At 39.0% G+C, this 25,675-nt stretch overlaps 1 protein-coding gene across 11 annotated transcripts in view; it reads left to right on the plus strand.

Annotated features, from left to right (window-relative positions):
- Positions 1–25,675, plus strand: part of TPK1 (thiamin pyrophosphokinase 1) — a 337,202-nt gene that overhangs the window by 210,200 nt on the left and 101,327 nt on the right. For all 11 annotated transcript variants that reach the window (XM_010953180.3, XM_074366867.1, XM_045515744.2 and 8 more), the window contains one exon: positions 24,873–24,984. In XM_010953180.3, coding sequence (XP_010951482.1) covers positions 24,873–24,984 — 112 coding nt within the window. The remainder of the gene's footprint in view (positions 1–24,872; positions 24,985–25,675) is intronic.

Consider the following 25,675-nt stretch of genomic DNA (forward strand, 5'->3'; position numbering starts at 1 on the left):
TGAACGTAATTCAGATTGTATCATAGTTTTTCCTACATGTGTAATTTTGATCATAATTTTTTTTCTTAGCCCACGTATTGAATCCTTGTAGAGTCGTGGTTACTGAAGGAAATGTGCAGTTCTAACTTGTTTCAAGGACTTGGGATATATTTCATAGAACATTTACTATTCACCTTATAAATGATAATACTTTTCCATTTCACATTTAGATTCTAAAAAAATAACTCAAGGTGACTCTCATGTTTAAATTGAATGTGAAAATAGATAGTTTTGATGTAAATCTGTAATACGTTCATGGGATGCAGTTATCAAGTGTTGAATGTTCCAGTTCCAGGGCCATCATCCTGGAGAAGAAGATGCCCATGGGCATTCAAAGGTGAGGCTGTTTTAACATGGCAGCAATTTTTACTTCAAGATTACTATCTTTGAAAGCAAAATCTTAATTAATTGAGTGCTTTTTAGAATAGAAGCAGGATACTTTTATACAGTTCTCGTCTGATTTGCGATGTCAGAAGTTTGTCTTTGGCAATGTCTGCACTTGGAAACAACAGAAAAAAAAATGAATCAAACCATAAGACTGATGTACTTTTTATCTTTCATGAGGCTCACAAAAGTCGTTAATTCTAGTTTCCTTCTAGACTGTGATTTTCTACAAGGTTAATTTATTATTTTTATTAAATAAGAGTTATTTCTGTTAAACAGTTGTATGCAAATCTGTCACCTATCTTTTTATAAACCATAACCAATTCATTATCACATATACATGTATTTCAAGTAGAGCTAATCCTTTTGGTTGTTGTAAATAATACTAAAATTCTCATTAGGGTATTCAGTCATTAACACAATCCATGGTTTTATAACTTAAAATATATTCATTGTTGATTTTTATTATTTAGGAAGAAGGTATATTCCCTTAGCTAGTTAGGTTTACAGAGGTGATATTTTTCCAACAACAGATGTTACCATCCTTAAGAAGCCAAAACAAAGAAAAAGTTTAAGTACAGGGGGAAAAAAGAGCTCCTTAATGTTGCAGTGCTGAGCACTCATGGAAATAACTGGTGGTACTTTCAAGCATTCTCCATCAGGCTTACATTTTGGAGGGAAAAAGTCTCATTTATCCACTCCATGTTCATTTGAGTCTTAAGCACTTAGAAGACTTGTCGTAACCTAGCCTCATGCTCTGAAATGGGCTATCTTGACACGTCTCAAATTCAGCAGCTCCTCCCAGTACCGCTTAGAACTGAGAGCTGGGCGACGTATGGAACTTGATTACGTTCTCTTCTGCCCTGATTCTTTCCATTCTCCACCCATCCCCACTAACTTTGTCATGCTGTTAGCTTTTACATCTCTTCTTATTTTAAAATCGGCCTCATCTAAGTTTCCCCTTTAGTGAGAAAAACCAGAAGAATATGTCGGGCATGTTGCACTTGTGTTAACACATTCAGTCGCAAAGGGCAGGTGGGGAGACAGTCAAGGGGGCCTGGAGAAGGAGATTTCTTTGAGGTCATAAGCATTGTATTTACCTTAATTCTGTGCTTTCTCTGTACCCTGTGCTCTTCCTTGCCACACCCTGCTGACTTCTCACAGACAGAATTATTCTGATTCTTTAAAATGTATTCTATTCAAGCATATCAGTTTGGGTTAGGAGAGAAAGGGTGGGAAATTTTAGAACATTATTTATTCATTGCTATCTAAGAAGTAGCAGATTTAAGAAGTGCTACTTACGTATATTATGTAAAAATTCGTTGAGAATTAAAATTTCCACAAAAGGACAGGTTCCCAGTAACTTCTTATATAACCATGGTGTTCAACTTAGAGTCAGGAGGTAAGGATTCAGATTTTGACTGCTGTTAGAATAATCTGTCCAAATAGAGCAGCACGGTAAATTGTGGGGTTGATGTACGAGGATGTAAAATAAAGCAGTAAAATTACAGCATTTTTTTAAGACAAATAATGATTTGGTTGCGTTGGTTTTTCTTTCATGCGGTAGGCTCTCTACCCACTTACTTGGTCTGTGTTTTCACAGCAGCCTTGAGATATTGGGAGAGTGACCTAACACTGCTGTGTAGACTGGCCTGAGCGTGAGGACTGAGGTTGTGCTGAATAGGCATAAAGCAGACAGTAGTGACGTTAATGCGATGAATGTGTTTCCTAGTAAAGCACCGTGTGCAGGTCGTCACTTGCTGTCTGCCTCTTGTTTTCTCCATCAGCTTATCCAATGACATTAGAGAATATTTAAAGATGGACAGCAGGACCCTTTCCTCACACAGGCACATCGTTCACACATTCTACCTATCTCCGTCATTTTGTTATTTGCTGTAACAAAATGAGAATGGAATAGCTAAGATTTATTAACAACTGTGTGCCAGGCACTGTTCTAAGCACTCAATGTGTACTACTTAATTTAGCCTTGGCAACAGCTCTGTGATGGTAGATCACATCATCAGCTCAGTTTTGCAGATGAGTTTTGAGGCATAAGTTAATAGAATTGTCCGAAGTCACTTGGCCAGTAAGTGGCAGATCAGCACTGGACCCCAGGGAGCCAGACCCTCGGAGTCGGTGCTTATTCTCACCGCCGTGCTGCTGACTCTCAGCACCGCTGTTGCCAACACAGTGTTTTCACAAGCTAACATACAGCGACTGAGATTGGGTGCCGGTCTTCTCTTATAAAATAGTCACCTGAATGGCCCTTGATAAGATCATATTAACTTTAACTAAGATAAACAACTAAATAGAAAAGCAACATTTAATCATGTCCATATGTAAGTAGAAAGAGATGGCTTTTCAATTGAAAACCATGCCTGCTTTTCAACTATTTTTCACCTGGTGTGGTTTTTTTGGACCCTTCACCAAGTACGTCAGTGTATGTCCTGTGACTGTGATGTTAAATGTCAAATATTTAAAATAATAATGCTGCTAATTATTAGAATAAAGGCTTCCCTCGATCTACTTTCTAATGTTCCCTGCAACAAAGAATTACTGACATCTTACAGGAAAAAATTCAAAATATTTTGTTCTGCCTTTTTGAAAAAAATCATGTCTCTCTTTAATCGTCCTTGTTTCTTCTAAAGGCTGGTGGCTTTTACATATATCCATTGATTTCACTTGCCATCGTGTCATTGGCTTGTATTAGGGCACGCCAAAATCCCACATTTTGCACATTTTAAGTAAAGAACAGCAAGGTCATGACAGGATTAATCCTGATAAACGGCAAGTTCATGATAGTATTGACTGTGGATTTGGAGAATGAAAGAGGAGAGGATATAAAAATGACAGGAACATTCAAGAACATTCAAGAACAGGGCCTTTATTTTTTTTAACCTCAAAGACTGTTTTCTTACAGATGACTTCAGAAATTAAACCCTAAAAACATCCTCGGTGCACTTTTTTTTTTTCTAAATGCTTGCTTTCAACAATAAAAATACAGTGCCTTCCTTGTCCAGATCTAGAGGAGAAAAGTGCTATCAGTTATTTAGAACCTGATTTATGCTTTAAGAGAGTGGCTGCCAGTCTCTGTGATTTCAGGGAAGCCAGGTATCAAGGAGCAATTTTCAAGAATTGAAAGCTTGTGCAGGTTATGAATAAACTCTGAGAAGCTCTGACCTTCCCTGTCAAATAATAGGACCATAAATATGTTGGTAATTCTGCTTTGTTGTGGGGACCTGTTCTTTTCCATCATTGTGGAGTTTCTAGGATACCATAAATTGGTAGCAGCAGAACTAAAACAAAATTTTTATTGTATAAAAAAATTAGAAGAGGAGAAAATACAGGGGGGAGAACGTAGGAAGCAGCCTCTTGCATGTTGTTCCTGAAATACATCTGGAATCAAAGTTTCCAATTTTGGAAACTTCATCCAAACCAAATTTAAAAATAACTGTGTGGTCACATTTTGTCATTTATTTACATGAAATTAAGTAAATGACTTCCGGATAAGAAGTGGGATTGTTAATGCTTATTTTTAATGCCTCCCCCTCCACCGTGCCAAATTCATTTTGAAATATGGCTCATTCTTGCTTTAATGTAGTCTTTTTTAATAATCACATAGAGTGTAGTGAATTAAGATATGTATCATATTGTTAAGCATAAGATGTTCTGTTTTCATGATTGTGTTATCTGTCTTAATTTCACGAAGTTGCAATTTAGTGATGGAAAGAGCTTCCGGAACTCTTTTCCCTCTAACTTCATCCCTACCGTTCCCAAGTTGATAGTTCAGGAAAGAGTAAGGATGAGCAGAGAACCAATCCAGATAACCCAGGGAAGAGGTCAAACAGAAGCTGGTTGTTTTCCTATGGAAACAAAGGAAAATAAAACTTTTCATAATTTCACCTTTTAAAAGGGATCCACATATTCCTTTGAACAAAGTAAATATGTACATATATGCACATATATGTATACACACATATACACCTGTTGCTCTGTTTTAGGGACACTTAAGCAGAAAGCACATAGGAAATGAGGGGAAAAGTAGGGGGGCCTACAGCAAGCAGACAAGGGCGTCTGGAAAGAGATCAAAAGTGTCAGAACCTATGGCTGTGTAACAAGCCACCACAAAACTTAGATGGCATAAAAAAAAATAAACATTTATTATGTCTCAGAATTTTTCTGCAGATGTGGAATTTGGGCTTTTTTTGGATGTTTCAAGCTTTTTTTCTTTTTTTGTGGGAGGGATGAGTCTCATGAAGTTCAGTTGTTCCAACATCAGTCATGATTCCCAGGTGGCTCACTGGCATCGCTGGCAGATTGGTGCTGCTGGTGGTGGGGGTGGGGGGGAGCCAGGGAGCAGCTCCATTCCTCTCCATGTGGGCCTATTGGTACACACAGGTTAGCCCTGTTTTGTGTGGGGGGTCACTAGGCCAGGGCATAAATACCAGGAAGCAAGGTTCATCAGGTGCCATCTTGGAGACTTACCACCACAGAGAAATATGACAAAAGACTGTGAGACGTACATGAACACACACACTTGTAGGAAGAGGAGAGAGTAAAGGATTAGTAGTTCAGTTGTGAGGTAATTTTGACCGTGATCATCCTCCGACACACTTGATTTGTGACGAACATGTGACATCGAACCCAGTGCATCACGCCTGGTTCCTTCATTGTGCCATCATGATGCTAATCTCCTTTACAGCACAGAACCATGGAGCTAAGCTGTTAAGATGTGATATTTCTCTCAGAAATCTTGGCATAATTTCACCTCAAGACGTTGAAAATGATCCGCTTCTGAAAATCAGTACTTTTGCCTTTCTGATGTGAAAGACTCTTACTTCATATGTAAGAGGCACCAGAATAAGACTACTGTGACAATTAAGACTGTGATCTATGTAAGTGGAAAGGTATATTTATTTCCACATTTTGCCAATATATAATATGCAGTCTATTATGGGGTACTTTTCAGATTGCTTTCAGAAGACAAAATTATCCTAACATTCTTGACGTGAAAAGTGAGAGGCAGGTAAATTGACTGTCTAAATTTAAAAGTAATGCCTTGTTTTGTTGCCCATTTTAGTGCTTTTGTATGATGAAAATAATAGCGAATGCTTATGGAGCATTTACTCTGTGGCAGGCACTATTCTTTTTTTTTTTTTTAACATTTTTTATTGATTTATAATCATTTTACAACGTTGTGTCAAATTCCGGTGTTCAGCACAATTTTTCAGTTATTCATGGACATATACACACTCATCGTCACATTTTTTTCTCTGTGAGTTATCATAACATTTTGTGTATTATTTCCCTGTGCTATACAGTGTAGTCTATTCTACAATTTTGAAATCCCAGTCTATCCCTTCCCACCCTCCACCCCCCTGGTAACCACAAGTCTGTATTCTCTGTCTGTGAGTCTATTTCTGTCCTTTATTTACACTTTGTTTTTGTTTGTTTGTTTGTTTTTGTTTTTGTTTTTTAGATTCCACATATGAGCGATCTCATATGGTATTTTTCTTTCTCCTTCTGGCTTACTTCACTTAGAATGACATTCTCCAGGAGCATCCATGTTGCTGCAAATGGCATTATGTTGTCAGTTTTTATGGCTGAGTAGTATTCCATTGTATAAATATACCACCTCTTCTTTATCCAGTCACCTGTTGATGGACATTTAGGCTGTTTCCATGTTTTGGCTATTGTAAATAGTGCTGCTATGAACATTGGGGTGCAGGTGTCATCCTGAAGTAGGGTTCCTTCTGGATACAAGCCCAGGAGTGGGATTCCTGGGTCATATGGTAAGTCTATTCCTAGTCTTTTGAGGAATCTCCACACTGTTTTCCATAGTGGCTGCACCAAACTGCATTCCCACCAGCAGTGTAGGAGGGTTCCCCTTTCTCCACAGCCTCTCCAGCATTTGTCATTTGTGGATTTTTCATGACGGCCATTCTGACTGGTGTGAGGTGATACCTCATTGTAGTTTTGATTTGCATTTCTCTGATAATTAGTGATATTGAGCATTTTTTCATGTGCTTTATGATCATTTGTATGTCTTCCTTGGAGAATTGCTTGTTTAGGTCTTCTGCCCATTTTTGGATTGGGTTGTTTATTTTGTTCTTATTGAGTCATATGAGCTGCTTATATATTCTGGAGATCAAGCCTTTGTCGGTTTCACTTGCAAAAATTTTCTCCCATTCCGTAGGTTTTCTTCTTGTTTTATTTCTGGTTTCCTTTGCTGTGCAGAAGCTTGTAAGTTTCATTAGGTCCCATTTGTTTATTCTTGCTTTTATTTCTTCAAGGAGAAAATTTTTGAGATGTATGTCAGATAATGTTTTGCCTATGTTTTCCTCTAGGAGGTTTATTGTATCTTGTCTTATGTTTAAGTCTTTAATCCATTTTGAGTTGATTTTTGTATATGGTGTAAGGGAGTGTTCTAGCTTCATTGTTTTACATGCTGCTGTCCAGTTTTCCCAACACCATTTGCTGAAGAGACTGTCTTTATTCCAATGTATATTCTTGCCTCCTTTGTCAAAGATGAGTTGACCAAAAGTTTGTGGGTTCATTTCTGGGCTCTCTATTCTGTTCCATTGGTCTATATGTCTGTTTTGGTACCAATACCATGCTGTCTTGATGACTGTAGCTCTATAGTATTGTCTGAAGTCTGGGAGAGTTATTCCTCCAGCCTCTTTCTTTCTCTTCAGTAATGCTTTGGCAATTCTAGGTCTTTGATGGTTCCATATGAATTTTATTATGATTTGTTCTAGTTCTGTGAAATATGTCCTGGGTAATTGGATAAGGATTGCATTAAATCTGTAGATTGCCTTGGGCAGTGTGACCATTTTAACAATATTGATTCTTCCAATCCAAGAGCATGGGATATCTTTCCATTTTTTAAAGTCTTCTTTAATTTCCTTCATCAATGGTTTATAGTTTTCTGTGTATAATTCTTTCACCTCCTTGGTTAGATTTATTCCCAGATATTTTATTACTTTGGGTGCTATTTTAAAGGGGATTGTTTCTTTACTTTCTTCTTCTGTTGATTTATCGTTAGTGTAAAGAAACGCAACTGATTTTTGAACGTTAATTTTGTGACCTGCTACCTTGCTGAATTCTTCAATCAGCTCTAGTAGCTTTTGTGTGGACCTTTTAGGGTTTTCTATATATAGTACCATGTCATCAGCATATAATGACACTTTTACCTCTTCTTTTCCAATTTGGATCCCTTTTATTTCTCTCTCTTGCCTGACTGCTGTGGCTAGGACTTCCAGGACTATGTTGAATAGGAGTGGTGATAGTGGGCATCCTTGTCTTGTCCCAGATTTTAGTGGGAAGCTTTTGAGTTTTTCACCGTTGAGTATATGCTGGCTGTAGGTTTGTCATATATAGCTTTTATTATGTTGAGATATGTTCCCTCTATACCCACTTTGGCGAGAGTTTTTATCATAAATGGGTGTTGAATTTTATCAAATGCTTTTTCTGCATCGATTGAGATGATCATGTGGTTTTTGTCCTTTCTCTTGTTGATGTGATGTATTACATTGATTGATTTGCGTATGTTGAACCAGCCTTGTGTCCCTGGGATGCACCCCACTTGGTCATGATGTATAATCTTTTTTATGTTTTGTTGGATTCTATTTGCTAATATTTTGGTGAGGATTTTGGCGTCTATGTTCATCAGTGATATTGGCCTATAATTCTCTTTTTTGGTAGTGTCTTTGCCTGGTTTTGGTATCAGGGTGATGGTGGCTTCATAGAATGAGTTTGGGAGTATTCCCTCCTTTTCAATCGTCTGGAAGAGTTTGAGAAGGACTGATATGAGTTCTTCTTTGTATGTTTGGTAGAATTCCCTGGTGAAGCCGTACGGTCCTGGACTTTTATTTGTAGGGAGGTTTTTAATTGCTATTTCTATTTCCTTTCTAGTGATTGGATTGTTCAAGTGTTCAGATTCTTCTTGATTCAGTTTTGGTGGACAGTATGTTTCCAGAAACTTGTCCATCTCCTCTAGGTTATCCAGTTTGGTTCCATATAGTTTTTCATAATATTCTCGTATGATATTCTGTATTTCTATTTTATTTGTTGTAATTTCTCCATTTTCCTTTCTTATTTTGCTAATTTGTGCTCTCTCTTTTTTCTTCTTTGTGAGTTTGGCCAGAGGTTTGTCGATTTTATTTACTTTTTCAAAAAACCAGCTTTTGGTTTGGTTGATTTTTTCTATGGTCTTGTTAATCTCTATTGTATTTAATTCCTCTCTGATCTTTATTATTTCCTTCCTTCTGCTGCTTTTTGGGGCTTTTTGTTCTTCTTTTTCTAATTCATTCAGGTGGTGGGTTAAATTGTTTCTTTGAGATTGTTCTTCTTTTTTGAGGAAGGCCTGTATCGCTATAAACTTCCCTCTTAGCACTGCCTTTGCTGTGTCCCATAGGTTTTGAGTGGTTGTGCTTTTATTATCATTTGTCTCAAGGTATTTTTTAATTTCAGCTTTGATTTCCTCATTGATCCATTGTTTTTTCAATAACATATTGTTTAATCTCCATGCTTTCCTTTTTTTCTCCTTTGTTTCTCTGTTGTTGATTTCCAGTTTCATGGCATTGTGGTCAGTAAAGATGCTTGAGATAATTTCTATCTTCTTAAAATTGTTGACGTTTCTTTTGTGCCCAAGTACATGATCGATCCTGGAAAATGTTCCATGTGCACTTGAAAAGAATGTATATCCTATTTTTTGGGGGTGTAATGCTCTGAAAATATCCACCAAATCTAGTTTTTCTATTGTAGTATTTAATTTCTCTGTTGCCTTGTTTATTTTCTGTCTGGAAGATCTGTCTAGTGATGTTAATGCAGTGTTAAAATCTCCAACTATGATTGTATTCCCATCAATATCCCCCTTTATCTCTGTTAGTAATTCTTGTATGTACTTAGGTGCTCCTATATTGGGTGCATATATATTAACGAGTGTAATATCCTCATCTTGTATCACTCCTTTAATCATTATAAAATGTCCTTCTTTATCTTTCTTTATGGCCTTTGTTTTAAAGTCTATTTTGTCTGAAATCAGTACTGCAACACCTGCTTTTTTGGCTTTTCCATTTGCATGGAATATCCTTTTCCATCCTTTCACTCTCAATCTATATGTGTCCTTCTCCCTAAAGTGGGTCTCTTGTATGAAGCATATTGAAGGTTCATGCTTTATTATCCAGTCTGCCACTCTGTGTCTTTTGACTGGAGCATTTAGTCCATTAACATTTACAGTAATTAATGATAGATGTGTGTTTATTGCCATTTTGAACTTATCTTTGCAGTTGAATTGGTATATCCTCTTTGTTCCTTTCTTCTTCCTTTTGTGGTTTGGTAATTTTCCTTTGTATTTTCATGGATTTTATTTAATTTTTGTGACTCCTTTGTAAATTTTTGGCTTGTGGTTTCCCTTTTTTGTAACTCTAGCAACCCATTACTGTAACTGTTTTTATTAAACTGATAGTAACATGATCTCAAACCCATAGTACTGTTAAAAAAATTTGAAAACGAAAAAAATATTCTATATTTCCCTGTCTCCCTCTCCCACTCTCAGTGATTTGTATGTCTTCTTTTATAATTTCATGTTTACTTTGTTTGTAATTCATGAGTTATCACCTTTCCAGTTGTGTGTTTCTCATTTCTGTAGCATCCTGCTGCTTTTCTATTTAAAATAGCCCTTTCAATATTTCTTTTAGCATGGGTTTAGTGTTGCTAAACTCCTGCAGCTTTTTCTTGTCTGTGAAACTCTTTATTTCTCCTTCTATCCTCAAGGATAGCCTTGCTGGATAAAGGATCCTAGGCTGCATCTTTTTTTCATTCAGGGCTTTGAATATATCTTGCCACTCCCTTCTGGCCTGTAGTGTTTGTGTAGAGAAATCAGCTGAGAGCCTTATGGGGGTTCCCTTGTAAATTACTCTTTGCTTTTCTCTTGCTGCCTTTAGAATCCTTTCTTTATCCTTGACTCTGGCCATCTTGATTATGATATGTCTTGGTGTGGGTCTATTTGGGTTCTTCCTGTTTGGACCCTCTCAGCTTCCTGTACTTGGATATCTGATTCCTTCTTTAAGTTTGGGAAGTTTTCAGTCATGATTTCTTCAAAAACCTTTTCAATCCCCTTTGATCTTTCTTCTTCTGGGACCCCTATTATGCGAAGATTGGGATGCTTTGTATTATCCCATAGGTCCCTTATGCTATTTTCATTATTTTTTATTTGCTTCTCTTGTAGTTCTTCTGAATGGGTGCTTTCTATTGCCCTGTCTTCTAGATCACTAATTCGTTCCTCTGCATTATGTAGTCGGCTTTGCACAGCTATTAGATCATTCCTCATCTCTGTCAATGAGTTTACCCATTCTACTTGGCTCTTCTTTATAGCTTCAATTTCATTTTTGACATATTTTATATCTCTAAACACTATCTCTTTTAATTCCTTCAGCAATTCGATCACTCCTTTTTTGAAATCTTGATCTAGTAGGCTATCGATGTCTATTTCGTTGATCTTTCTTTCAGGGGATTTCTCTTGTTCTTTTAATTGGGAAAGGTTTCTCTGCTTCTTCATCTTGCTCATACCTCTTTGGCACTGTGGTTTATGGAGTATCAGTTGTTTATTTTGGTCCTTAAGGATTTTATCTATCTGATGCCTATTTAGGAATAGAACTTAGGAAAAAAAGAAAAAAAAAATAAGAGAGAGAAAGAATTTTAAAAGAAGGGAGATAGAGGGTTTGAAAACAGTGTATAATGAATAATAGAAGAGTGAGTTGAAGCAGAGTATTTATTGGGTTGAGATGTCCTTTTGAAACCTTTACAAAAAAAGGGGGGGGTGATGAATAGATGTATTTGAAACCTGTGTCTAATCAATAGCAGGACATCAAAACCCAAGAGAAATAGAAATGAATTAAGAAGTAAAGATTAAGAGAGTAATAGAAAATAGAACAGGTAAAAACAGATTTAAAAAAAAAAAGGGGGGGGGTGGAGTTTGTCGGTGTTCTCCTGGAGTCTGTGTGCTTTTAATGTGAAGTCTTTCTGTCTTCCTCTTGTTTTGGAAGCTCAGCTTGCTGTTTTCAGAGGCCCTCCGTTGGCGCCCTCTTCTGTGCTGCTCCCAGCACCTGTCGGCAAGCAGATCGCGCCTCCTCCTAACACTGGGTCAGGTGCAGCTCTCTGCTGTGGGCGGGCGGGTCGCTGCCCCTCCGGATGCCGCAGTCAGATGTTGCAGACTGGCCGGGTAGGAGGGCGGGTCGTGCCCCCTCCCAGCACCTCGGTCAGGGGCTGTGTTCCTGCCCGAAAGGCTGGGGGCCGCTCTCGCTCTACCTGCGCCGCCGCCGGTAGCTCCGCTGCTCTGTGTGGCTGCGCGCTCCGCCCTGGTCGGCGCTCCGCGGGTGCGCTCGGGGAAGACCGAGGGACAGCCTTGTCCCTGCTCTGGGCCAAAGCTCAGCTCCTTGTTTGTCTTGGCGGAGCAAGTTCTCTGAGGGACCAGGATGGAAGGATCCTATCTGCCCCAGGCTGCAGGCCAGTCTCAGTCTGGCCTTTGAGGCTGCTAAGCCTTATGGTGCGGATGCAGGTTTCGCCCCCGCCCCCGCCTGAGTGCTCAGCATGGAGGATATGGCGGCTGTGCCTGAGCCCCGCCTCTCTTCCCCCGAAACTTCCCGCGGGTTTTCAGAGATGGGGGTGTGCACCCTTCCCCCGAGAACACATCAACCTTGCTGTTTTATGGAGGGCCCAGGTTGTTCTGCCCTGTGCACCCACAGCCACGGGGCGCAGCCCCTTGCGGTCCCCCGGGGCTGCCCCCGTGCAGCCGCCCCCGTCCTCCGCCCGGCTTGTGCAGCCTGGCCCTGCCCGCCGCTGCCGGCCCGCGTCTCAGGCTGGGTGTCGGGGGGACGCTCTGTGCCCGTTTAACTTAGTTCTGTTAGTCAAGGGCTGCTCTGTACAGATCTGAGCCTCAGAGGCTCCCCCTCCGTCCCGCTGGCCTCTCAGTTGGAGAGGGGAGACCCAGCGAGCGAGCGCCAGTCCTCCTTTGCCGCTCCCTCCCCACGGGACCCATCCCGTGCTGCTTTGCCTTTTGTTCTTTCTTTTTTCCTTTTCTCCTACCAGATTTTTGGCGTCTTTATCTTTTGAAGAGGGCGATGTTCTGTCGGAGTTCCACAGGTGCTCTGGTTGGCTGAGTGGGTCTGTAGATGTGGGTCTTGGTGTATTTGTGGGAGAGGGTGACCTGCGAGCGTCCTTCTACTCCACCATCTTCTCCGTCTCTCCCGGCACTATTCTGAGTACATCATATATCAAGTCACTTAATTCTCAAAACAGTCTTTTTATTCTGGTTTAATAGATGAGGGAAATGAAACACTAATACGATGAAAAGGGGTTCAAGTCCGTGAAGTCTTTGTCCGGCACCTGTGCATGTAACCCCAGCACTGTGCATAGAACAGACCCCTCAGGCTAGCTCAAAACAAGGATTTATTAATAATGACAGCATTTCTCTCAGACTCACTCCATGGACAGAATCTGAAGTCAAGCCAGACTCCCCAGGGGTGAGAAGGAGGAACTGGAGAACTTTCAGAAAGCTAGGAGTATTTCTCTTGAGAAGTGGGGTCAGTGTGGAGGTATGTGAGTCTGCCTTATTTTTTAAAGGGATCACTTTGGCAGTTGAGTTGACTCTGGAGGGACAAGAGGAAATCTTGTCATGGTGGCTTGGAGAGGGCTGTATTGAAAGAAACTATGAAAAGTGACAGGAATCTGGATATATTTAGAATGTAGAGTAAATAGGGTTTCCTTATGGACCTGAAAAAAGAAGAAAAACTTTTCACCTGAGCAATTGGAAGGATAGATTAGATACCCACTCAGATCAAAAGTGCCGTACTAGGGTGGGTTTGAGGTAAAACATCAGCATGTGTCCAACAGGCAGTTTTATGTTCAGGACCAGAGTCAGAGAGAGAAGTCTAGGCTAGAGACATGAATTTGGGATTTGCCAACATCCAAATGACTCAGCTTACAAAGGACATAAATGAGGACAGGTTAGAGAGGAAGGTCTAGCTGAGACTAAGAGACTGAGCCTTGAAGCGGTCCAACTTGAGGATTTGGAGAGAAAAGGAGAAAACAGCAAAGGAAATTGTAGGTGAAAAAGAAAACCAAGAGATGGTGGTATTCTAGAAGCAAAGTGGAGATAGTGTATCAAGGAACAGTGAGTGATAACCCATTGCAAATTCTACTGGTAGGTCAAGTCGATGAGGACCGATAACCGACTGTTGGCTTTAGCAGTTTGGAGGTCGTTGGTTATCTTGACGAAAGCCACTTTGGAAAAGAGTTGGGGGCAAGACTAACTTGGAATGAATATGAGTGTAAGAACTGGAGGAGAGGAACTGGAAACAGTGAATTTAGACAACCCTTTCTAGGCGTTTTAATGTAATGGGTTAGTAAGGTGGTGGCTGGCATGGGAATTGGAGGTTGAAAGAGTTACATGAAAACAGCTAAGCATAATGCCCCCTATTAGGAAATATTCATTGTATTCCTACTGTGTGTTCAAGATTGTACAGTGCTTTAAAGATGTAAAAATTAATGAGATAGGGCTTCTCTCCTTGAAGTATTTATTTTCCAGTAAGGGGGTTAGACTTTAAACGGTGCTCTGTGGAGCCTAGAGGGTGTGCGGGTAACCCAGGCTGGGGTTCATGCAGGGCTTTGGAGAAGAAGGGCTTCCATCCAAGAGGTGATGATGCATGAACTGAGTCTTGGAACTTGTACCATCTGACTTAATTACTGCTTGTAATTAATAGTCGTATAAGATCTGGGCGGGGTGGGGAAAGCAAAATTGTCCTATCTGTTCCTGACTGAAAAATAGTCAAATCTTAAAAAAACAAACAAACAAAAAAAGAACACTTTTGTACATTAATTTTCCTAACCTTAGCCCAATCGTTGATTTTGCTTTAACCATTCTTTGTGAACTTCTGGGAGACCCAATATGTGTGTTTTGAAAACTTGGATGGACCTAGAGGTTATCATACTAAGTGAAATAAGTCAGACAGAGAATGACAAATGTCATATGATAACACTTACATGTGGAATCTAAAAAAAGATACAAATGAACTTATTTACAAAACAGAAGCAGACTCACAGACATAGAAAACAAATTTATGGTGACCAAAGGGGGAAGAGTCGGGGAGGGGTAAATTAGGAGTTTGGGACTAGCAGATACAAACTGCTATATATAAAATAGATAAACAAGGTCCTACTGTATAGCACAGGGAACTATGTTCAATATCTTATAATAACCTATAATAAAAAATATGAAAAAGAATATATGTAACTGAACCACTATGCTGTACGCCAGTAACTAAAAAAACATTGTATCAGCTACACTTCAATAGGAAAAAAACATGAATGAGTGTCCCACACGTCCTTATCAGCCCCCTCCTTACATTGTCTCTAGCAAAGGGCAAACTAAATGAGTGGGGATATGTGAATAGATGGGGAATGTTGAACAGAGGTGGATGAAGTCAAGGAAGGTAGTTATTTACTTATTAATTTATTTACTGTATGAGTATTTTATTATTTTAGGGCCAGCTTTGGGTAAGAGCAGGTAAAAGCTTGGCGATTGACTATAAGGAACAAAAAGTAGAATGGGAAGAAGAGCAAAGGAATGAAATGGTCTAACTGGCTTTTTAAGTGAGAAGCCTAGAAAACCATGATGATACAGTTTACAAAAAAAAAAAAAAAAAAAAGAGCCTTAAAATCACAGCCTTCTCGGGTTTAGATCCCACATCTACTAATTACTAGTTGAGTGATCTTGAGCAAGTTACTGACTGTTCCGAGTCTACAGTCTCTATCTTAGCGTCATCCTACCACTCCAGGTTGTTAGGGGAATCATGGTGCCCAAAAGAAGATGAAGTCACAGCAGATATTCAAAAGTTGCTGCCGTATTTACGTCTCTCTTTTTCTTTCCCTGAAACTTTCTCATTATTTCCTCCAATACAGAAAGTCTGATAGTCATGCTGGGGTTTGAAATAAATTAATGCAAAGCCATCCCTTTCTTCCCACCTTCTTCAGGAGCACTAACAATATCCCATGAGCATTGTGAACACGAGTGGAAAGCAAAACCGAACGAAAACACCAGAATGAGACACCCGGCTCAGTTAACCGTGCCCAGCCTCTGCCACACTGCGTCTCACTTCCTCAGGCGTTTGATAGGATAATGAATAGGCTGATCCAGTACTTCCCTCCCATCAGACCACCTGGCCCCCAGCCTCCACTCCCCAGTCAGTCCTAACGACGTGCAGCTTCCAGGAGAGCAGAGAAGATAAGGGTACGGGGGCTTGATAAATCTGACAAAAGGGAGGGGTCAGGTGGAGGAGGATGTCTGTGCTTGGAGTCGCCGTGGGAAGCTGGTTTTCTGTTGCATTCAGCTCTAATCTAGAAGGAGAGCTGGCGTAGCTGAGGAGGCAAGGGGGGCAGTTGAAATACATGTTACAGCGTTGGCACTCCCATCAAAGCTCTCCCCATTGTGAGAAAGTCTGAGAAACAAGTTCAGTGGACTTAGAGTCTGAGTTGAATTTTATTTAAACTATTTGCTTGTATTAAAGAAAGAGAAACTTGCGTTACCTTTGTACTTGGCTGAGTTCAAATTAAGAATTCCAAAAGTTAACTTGAAGAACTACATTTTGGATGTGATGACCAAATGTGAGCCCTCAGAAAGAGTTCTGAGAACTTTTCTAAAATTGAACAAAGTTGGGGAGGTGTGTAGACTCTTTCAGAATACAGGAACTCATTATTTATAATAGTTTACTGAAAACTAGAGCTTCTTAGTAGCAAATGCAGATAGGATTCTTCTCTTTAAGATATCTCAGCGTCTTATGAAGGTTAAACAGAAAAATGTTCACATAAAACATTTTTGTCTTTCTCCCCTCTTGCTAATATTTTATATCAATCTTGTGAAGCATAATCACTTTTTTTTCCTTTAAAAATTATTGGGACAAAGTGACTAGGTTTTTATAAAATTAAGAACAGAGAAAAGTGGAAAGAAAACTTGTGTTCAAATGAAACTTAGAGGAGTTGACAGAGGGAGAAAGGGGTAAGTGAAACAATGTTTGTAATAGGAATGTTTGAAGCCCTGTTCTTTGCATCTTACACATATGATCTCATTAGTCCTCAGAATAACCCAATAAGATAGTACTGTTATGCCCATTTTACATACAAACATGAAACGTATACTCTGTACGCACTGTGAAGTGTATTTTGACTGCTGTTTGGTGGGGTATTCTTAATTATTGGTTGTGTGTGGTTTGTCCCGGTGTCCAATGAAGTAGGCATTATCTATACAGGAAATTCTATCAAGGTGTCTGCATTGAGACCTTTCAGTTCAACTGGACCCTCCCTCATCTACTCTAATTTTGATAGAGATTTTTCTAAGCATATTGACCCCCTTTTATCAATACTTTTTCCGTTTACTCTAAACCATTAGTCAGATACTTATTAGACACTTAATATGTCCCTTCCCCTGGGCTAAAAATGCAACAGAAACAAAGGGCAGGGGTTTTTGCCTTAAAAGAAATGTTATCCTTTTAAAAGATATAATATGAACCCATTTGAGAGATGCAACACAGTAACAAGATGCTCTATTTTGTGGTATAAGTAATTCAAGATTGCAGCCATTAGAAATAAGTATGATCTATGTTAACTGGAATACAGAGGGAGGGTTCATTAAAAGGTAGCATTTGACCTTTGCTTCAAAGCTTCTCTCGGCTAAGGATGGAGAAATAGCCTAAGAAAGACTATAGACAGGGGAACGTGGGCGTCCTGATACGCCACACATTAAGTAGAGTAGCATTTGTCTGAAGTAGTTGGAGCACTCTGCAGTCACTCTGGATTCAGAACATATCTTTCATTATAACCTGTCCTGTTTCCACTGCTTGCTTCTGGGACAAGTATTGTCTTCAGAAGTCATCAGTTAAAATGTCCATATCTTTTGGAGGAGCAAACAGTAGGTTTCTGACAATTTAGTGTGAAAGCATCACCAGGTTATTTTCTCTGACTGCAATAAAAGGGCGGCATAAAGATAGGGTAGGATACATTGGGGGAAAAATCAATACCGAGGTGCTTGGAAAGAAAGGACAAACATCAGTTTCATCAGCTTTATTTTGAAATAGTCTAGTGTTGGGGGTTAATGAGGAGATTGGCCTATCATAGTATTTTACTGTCGCTAACAGCAGTGGGGGTTTCATAAATATTTTTGACTTATAAGTAAACTGGCTTAACGAGTGTTCACAAGGTTTTGTTTTGTTTAAACATGCATCCAGTATTGTTATTAACCTCTTGCTAGGAGAGTAAGCCTACCTCTCATCAAAAGATGCGTGATTTCAGCCTCAATTTACTACTGAGTAGTTTCAAAAACAAAAATCAGATGGAGGTTATTAATTTCAAAACGTAACATTGAAATGTCCCAGCTATGAAAGTATTACACCAAAAATCCTAGTTGTAGGTACTACGTGCAAAATTGTTCCAAATCAGTATGTTCTTAGGTAGATTTCATGAAATGTAAATCCTATGGGTAACTGTGAGGTGTTATTTAAGGGTCTGGTAGAGGAGCTGTAGTCAAGTAAGTTTAGGAAACACTCGCTCAGGGAAATAGGGTTTTTTGCCACAGGCATACCTAGAACACTTAGCCTGCTGGTGTGAGTTGTGATTTACAAGAGGAGGCTCCAAGGAGCATTTGTTCTAATCTTCCCTGACCCGACGAGTAGCGTTCTGTGGAATGCACTTTGGAAAAATGTGGTTCTGACACGATTTGAAACTCTAAAAGCTTTATAGATACGGTATTAATGCATTTTCAAAAGAAAACACAGTCAATCAATCAGTGATAAATAAATATCTGTTAAACCAGTGCACTTGTGTTTTGAATTCTACATTTATATAGACAAACAAAAGTAAATACACAACGACAAGCTCACTGGGAAGACCATTTCTCTTGTGACTACTTTTGGTCATGTGAGCAGTCACAGTATGACAATGTACCAGCACAATAGTCTGTCTGTTGGGAGAGGTAACCTTGTCTCCTGGCAAATGTAGTGTAGATCCTTCCGTTGACTTCTTCCACTACTCTTTCCTGCAGGCAATTTAAATTCCTGTAGTGTTAGCTGATAAATTTTTTTAAGTACTTGGACAAACTAACAAAAGATGGGTTAGCAGAGGTTAGCCTTGTGTTTAATCAGTGTACAGCAGTGTTCATTCATACCGGGTCTAACCTTGTGCAGAGAGTTTAGCTACAATTAGCCACGGGTGGAAGTTCAGCTTTAGCAGCAATTTGATGACTGGTTATTTACTTTATAAACTAGCATTGGCACCTGCTCCTCGAGTCTTTTGCGCTAAGTAGAAATTCCTTTTGTGTTCTTCCTGTGTTCATTGGCTTTGTGAATGATCTTGTTAAATTGCTATGTATTTTGTGAGACCCACATTAAGAAATCTTTGAATAAAACTTGGCACAGTTATTGGATTTAAGGATTTAAAGATGTAAACAGGATTCAGATGGCTCAATGTTTGGTCTTTTTACACAAGCAAAATCTGGGGTGAGCTTTATCTTTTCTCTCAGTCATGTCCATTTGCAAAGAGGAGGTAAAATACAAAGGGACCGTGATTTCTTACCCCGTCATTAGGTATCTTCTTATGCATATTTTGCTCTAGTTTGGCATTACAGCCTAGGGACGGTGACTGTCATGCTGTTTGTCATTTATGTGCTTATAAGTGTGATTTCCAGCATAGGAGCCAGGCAATGTCTTTGTTTCCTTTCACTGAATTACAATTTCATCCCTTACTGAAGTTGTTAATATGTTAAAAAAAAAAAATTACCATGGTTGGAGAACCAAACTGTCTGTGATTGATTTTTGTTCTGTCTTTACCGTATAGAAATATCTTTGACTTCAAAGAGTTATCTTGGCTCAGAACACAGGACAGAACAGGAAGCCATGCAAAGATTCATGAGAGTAGATGGAAGTCAATGATTAGTGCATGTGCCTCTAGTCGCCATGAATGGCATAAATCTTTAGGGAAGTTCTTTAATGTCAGCTGCACACCTGCCTGCGTCAAATCCCATATAGGCTGGCATATATTATGAACTGAGAAATCTGAGAAATGAACAAAAATGCCTTTTTGTGTCCATTGTAACGGTGTCACATGGACTTGAGGATATAGGAGAAAAGCATAATATTGCTCTCTGTTAACCATACAAAGCTAAATTTGCCTATTTATCCACACAAAGACCACTCACATGTGGCTAAACACCTTTTGAAACAAGAGAAAGAACTGTTCATTGATTGTAGGTTAAGACCTACCTGTCTGTGACTTCTTAGGTCCACAAACTAACTTATTCCCAGATTGAAAATTTCAGGGTCTGTTGAGTCTTAAAATAATGAGGAAGGCAGTGAATATACAGCAAGGCTAGAAAAGAAAGCTTACCGTTGTGTCATTTAAATCAGTGGATTTTGTAACATTTACCCTCTCCCTGGGATAATAAAACTTAACAGGTATACGAGCTTTTTCCTTTGCATTATGATCCAAGCTGAAGAATCTCCTCAGGAAGTTAATATCCATGAGTGGAGAAATCATTCCTCATTTCCTTTACCATCCTTTGTTGGAGTGAGCCAGAGCTCCAAACATGGTCACGTGTTCCGCTGACCACTGCCAGACCATGAAGCAGGCCACAGACAGAGGGAGGAAAGTCTTCAGCTAAACGACAGGAATTAGCTGTAACACACTGAAAATAAGACAGCCCAAGGGCACGAGTCTCTTTGATCAGGAACGAAGAAGTCTGTCTCTAACAGCAGGTCTCCTTGTTGGAGACACCATTACCAGGACAGAGGTAGAGCCATCGGGGCCAGGTGTGTGTCTCTGTCCTTCTCTGTCCTGTGTCCTCAGCCACCCAGTGCCCTGGAGGCTGCAGGTTGCCCGTAACCCCTCTGATACACGTGCTTTCTGATGGGGAACCCTGGAGAATAGCCCTCTCCAGCTGGAATCCGCCAACATGAGAAGTCACCATTGCTTCCTGTTCCTTCGCTGCTGAAGCCAAAGGAATTCTACTGAAATCAAAATTTCTACAATACTCTCTCTCTCTCTCAGTAACTCCTTTGATTATAAAGGCTTTGTTACTGCTGCCAAATTCGTTAAAGTGTGTTATGTTTGGCATCTGTGGACCATAATTCGTATTTAGCATCTGTATCTTCAGAGACAATGATTTCTGTAAAGGAGAGTAGTAGGGAAAAACAAAACCCAGAATTCATGTGGTGAGCTATTTAGTGTAAATCAACTTAGGGAAAAAGTTATACAAAGAAATAAAGGTGGCTCACGGCTTAAACAAACAAACAACCCCCCCCCTTTTTTTTTCAAAGGGAGAAGAAAAGCAGAACAAAGTTGTAAAGGCTGCTGAGAAGCGTCCGTATGTGGGAACTCTCACCTAGCTGGCATGGGTTTCAAACCCACCAGCATGTAGCTGTTTGTTAGGGGATCAGAAACTGAAAGTCATTGAGAGACTTAAAAACAAATTAATACCCTTCATTTTTAGAGTAGTTTTACATTTACAGAAAATTGAGCAGATTAGATAGAGAGTTCCCGTGTACCTCCTTTCCTGTTCGCAGTTTCCCCCATTATCTTGCGTTAGTGCAGTACATTTGTTACAAAGAGTTAACAAAAAAAGTGGATTAAGGAAATTCCATAATTTGCATTAGGGTTCATTCCCTGTGTTATACATACGATGTGTTTTGAGAAATGCACAATGCGACGTATTCACCATTACAGGGTCGTACAGAATAGCTCCACTGCCCTAAAAATTGGTGCCCCACCCATTCTGCCCTCAGGGAGCCTCCTCCTGACCCCTGGGTACCTGCGCCGTGGGCAAGCAAGCCTCTTCCCCTCCCGGGGCGGAGTTGCTTCTGTTCTCCTTCGGTTCCCACACAGGCATCGTTCCTCAGGGAGCCCCTGGCTTACACGCCATTCTCCACTCCCCACACCTGGTCAGGCCTCTGATCTGTCGTCTTTCCTGCTTCCTGGTGCATTGCCTTCCGCGCGCTGATGACAGTTTGCTGTGTACAGTTGTGTAACTCGTCTCCGACTTTAGCTTAGGGGTTCATGAATGGGTAATTGGCTGCATGAAGATGAGAACGACTGCACATCTCACTCCTCAGTCCCATGGCTGCTCCTCAGGCATGTCGCCCATGTCACCAATGACTCACTGAGGCCGGCAGGGTTTACAGTCCCCCCTTTTAAAAAATCTGCCCATTTAGTTTCTATATTCTGACTCCTCTCTGGTGTAAAATAGTGAGAAAATGAGGGCCACTGCACTTTTTCTACCATTTTCCTTACCTGTGCCTTCTGACAGTTATAGCATTACTTTTGTACTGAAATATATAGAAATGTTCTACAACTATAATATGGTTTGTATGATTTTGCTCTAAATTACACTAAAAGAAAACACCAAAGATATAATGATTCAAGAACAAGATTAGTTTTTATTTCACTCCTGAGTTTTTTCCATGGCTGTATCTCGTTATTTCTTGAATTACTGCTTAGAATTATTAGACTATTTTCTCTATATGTTTTTTCTTCAGAAGAGTCTAAGAATTTGTCTTGTATCACTTAATATCTTAAAAAACTTACTTGTTATTTTATGTTTATGAGATTTCAGTGTCGAGTCAATTACCCTTGTCAGTTCATGGCACATTATCACCCCTGGTCCAAGCGAGAATCCTTGTTGATATATATGTAATCCTTGTTGATATATATATAAATGTTTAAATTTAATTAATATATAAATTGATATTAATTAATACAGTAATTTTTAAATACATGTATTTTTAATTTTGTTATTAGAGAAAGTATCTTACTGTGTTTGCATTTATTTTAATTGACATAGATGGGGTTCTGTAATTTACCATGATTCTATTTCCTACTATGCATTATGCTTTTACAATGCACTGGGTTTTCAGTCCACCCACATTTCTCTGTGTGCATCTAATCTGTTCCTTGGTGTATACCTGCATGCATTGCCTGTCTTTTCTTCCAAAGGTGAACACCAAGTTCAAATGTATTTTATATTTTCTTTAAAAATTTTCTTTGTGTATTTAAGCCCTTCGAATTGAATGTATGCCCTCTGATTGAATGTTCAAATAGAAATATATGTATATGAATTGCATAGGCAGTAAGTGTCTGAATGAACTTGTGTTAAATACAAGGACTCATATGTAACCTGGAGAATTGTTTTCCTGAAAAAAAGCAATCTTTTGACAAAAGACAAAGCCTATTCATATGTTGAGGCCTGTATACAGTAGAATAAGTTCTCAGAAACTTACAACATACAGTATAAAAAGCATAGTTATAATAAAAGTGAAACAGCGGTACAAGGAGACGTGGTAATACGTCATATAGTAAGTATAGTTTAAAAAGATACTATATTACAGAATATCTTTTGGCACTTAATTCCTTCAGAGTTATTTGAATTATGAAAGATACCTTTTTTATTCTATTATTCAACGCTTGCATGTCTTGACATTTTCCCTTAAGGACTTGAGGTATCTTTCTACAAAGATTGTATACCCTAAGGATAATGAATAGAGTTGGAGTGGAGAACCATTGTTTTGTGGAAGAGGAGTTCCCAAGTATTTTATTTAAAAGCAAACATTATGACCTTGATTGAGGATTTTAACTTTAACCCTCCTGTAAATTGAAAAATTGAAAATAAGGTAAATTATATCAGTTTTCATTATCAGAATAGAAGAAGCATTCCCGTTTCTCAGAGCAGATCCTTTGTCTCGTGGTAGAGGTACTTCTCACTGAGCATCTTCCAGAGTGGCCATGGGTATAGGAAATGGGTTAACCACTAGCAGGATTGACACTGAATGCTGAAGTTTAGAAGCCCCATCCTCAAATAAAAAGGAGAGATTTTACTTGGGAAACAATGCTGTATTTACATTCAAGCAAGTGTTGGATGAAGACCCTAGAACTCCATATCATTTAGGGCTACACCTTTAGCACGTGGAGTCAGTTTAGTCTTTGGAATTGACAGGTGTAAGCAGGAATCCTGTTTCTGCCCCTTGTTATCTGTGTGCTCCTGGACACATTTAATCTTACAAAACTTCAGTTTTCTGTTATGTAAAAGTAATAATTAACAATTAAAAAACAAAAAGACAGCCTACAGACTGGAAGAAAATAATTGCAAACATTGCTACCAACAAGGGACTAATTTCTAAAGTACACAAACAGCTCCTGCAACTTAATACAAAAAAAGCCAACCCACACAAAAAATGGACAGAAGACCTAAATAAACATTCCTCCGAAGAAGACATACAGATGGCCAACAGGCATATGCAAAGATGCTCAACATCACTAATTTTTAGAGAAATACAAATGAAAACTACAATGAGGTATCACCTCACACCAGTCAGAATGGCCATCATTAATAAGTGTACAAATAATAAATGCTGGAGAAGGTGTGAAGGAAAAGAAACCCTCCTGCACTCTTGGTGGGAATGTAAATTGGTGTAGTCACTGTGGAGAACAGCATGGAGTTCCTTGAAAAACTAAAAGCAGGGTTACCACATGATCCTAAAATCCTACTCTTGGGCATATATTCAGTAAAGATGAAAACTCTAATTTGATGAGATACCTGCACCCCCATGTATCATAGCAGCACTATTTACGACAGCCAGGTCATGGAAGCCACCTACATGTCCATCCACAATTGAATGGATAAAGATGTGGTATAGATATGATAAGATTATATATATACAACGGAACAATACTTAGCCATAACAACGAATAACATAATGCCATTTGCAGCAACACAGATGTACCTAGAAATTATCATACTAAGTGAAATAAGTCAGACAAAGGCAAATATCCTATGATATCACTTATATGTAGAATCTTAAAAAAAACAAAACTTATTTATTAACCAGAAACAGACTCACAGGTACAGAAAACAAACTTATGGTTACCAACGGGTAAAGTGGCGAGGGTGGGAGGGAGGATAAATTAGGAGTTTGAAGTTAACAGACACACACTACTACATATAAAATAGAAAACAAGGGCCTACTGTACAGCACAGGGAACTATATTCAGTATCTTGTGAAAACCTATAATGGAAAAGAATCTGGAAAAAAAATATATCTGTGTGTGTGTATAACTGAGTCACCTGGCTGAATACCTGAAGCTAACACAACATTGTAAATCTACTTTAAAAAAAACGGTTAAAAAAAAACAAACCCCAATAAGCTATCTTGTAAAATTGTTGCTAGAATTAAGTCAGGTGAAAGTTCCCAGGATTATTCAGCAAGTACTCCATAAATTTGTTGTTAGAATTAAATATAATAAGCTGCTTGGAGTTCCTAGGATGGTACCTGGTACATGGGACCCAGGTCTTCAGTGCACTTTAAGGTCCCTTTCGTTCTTTTCCCGTCTTAATGATCATTCCTTCTCTTCTGCAGGGAAAACACAAATTGTGTGTAGACACTGGACTGGAAGGTGAGTGGTGTGGCCTTATTCCTGTTGGACAGCCATGCAAGCGGGTTACGACGACAGGCCTTAAGTGGAACCTCAGTAAGTAAAACCCTTGCATAAAGGGAGCTTTTTGAAATGATCTTTATTATTATTGTTGTTGTTAATATTATTATTACCATCCCAGTGAGTATGAAGTGGTATCTCATTGTGGGTTTTTTTTTTTGCTCTTTCTTGATGACTACTGATGTTGAACGTCGTTTCGTGTGCTTATGGGCCATTTGTATGTTTTCTTTGGAATAATGTCTATTCAGATCTTTTGCATAGATTTTAACTGGGTTATCTGTTCATGCTGAAGTGTAAGATTCCTTCATGTATTCTAGGTAAAAGTCCTTTATCAGATACATGATTTGAAAATACTTTCTCAGAGTCTTCGGCTTATCTTTTCATTTTCTGAAATTTAATTAACAAAATTCATTAATTTAATTTAGTTTTAATGAAGTCCAGTTCTTTTCTTTTATAGATCATACTTTTGATGTTGTACCTAAGAACTCTTTGCTCAACCTTCTTCATGATTTTGTGTGCGTGAAACCTACTTTACTTTTCCAGAGAAGTAGCTATTCTAACTAAAGTGGAGTTCTTTTTGTAGTCAAATGCCTGAGATTTTATAAGATTAGCTATTCCTACTAAATTTTAACAGGTTTTCCCATACTTACTAAGTGTACGAGGTACTAGTCATACTGAAACTGCCAGTTTGAAAAGAACAAAAAATAAGGTGGATCTGTTCATGAAA

This window comes from Camelus bactrianus, chromosome 7 (assembly GCF_048773025.1).
Source record: "Camelus bactrianus isolate YW-2024 breed Bactrian camel chromosome 7, ASM4877302v1, whole genome shotgun sequence".
Classification (NCBI taxonomy): domain Eukaryota; kingdom Metazoa; phylum Chordata; class Mammalia; order Artiodactyla; family Camelidae; genus Camelus; species Camelus bactrianus.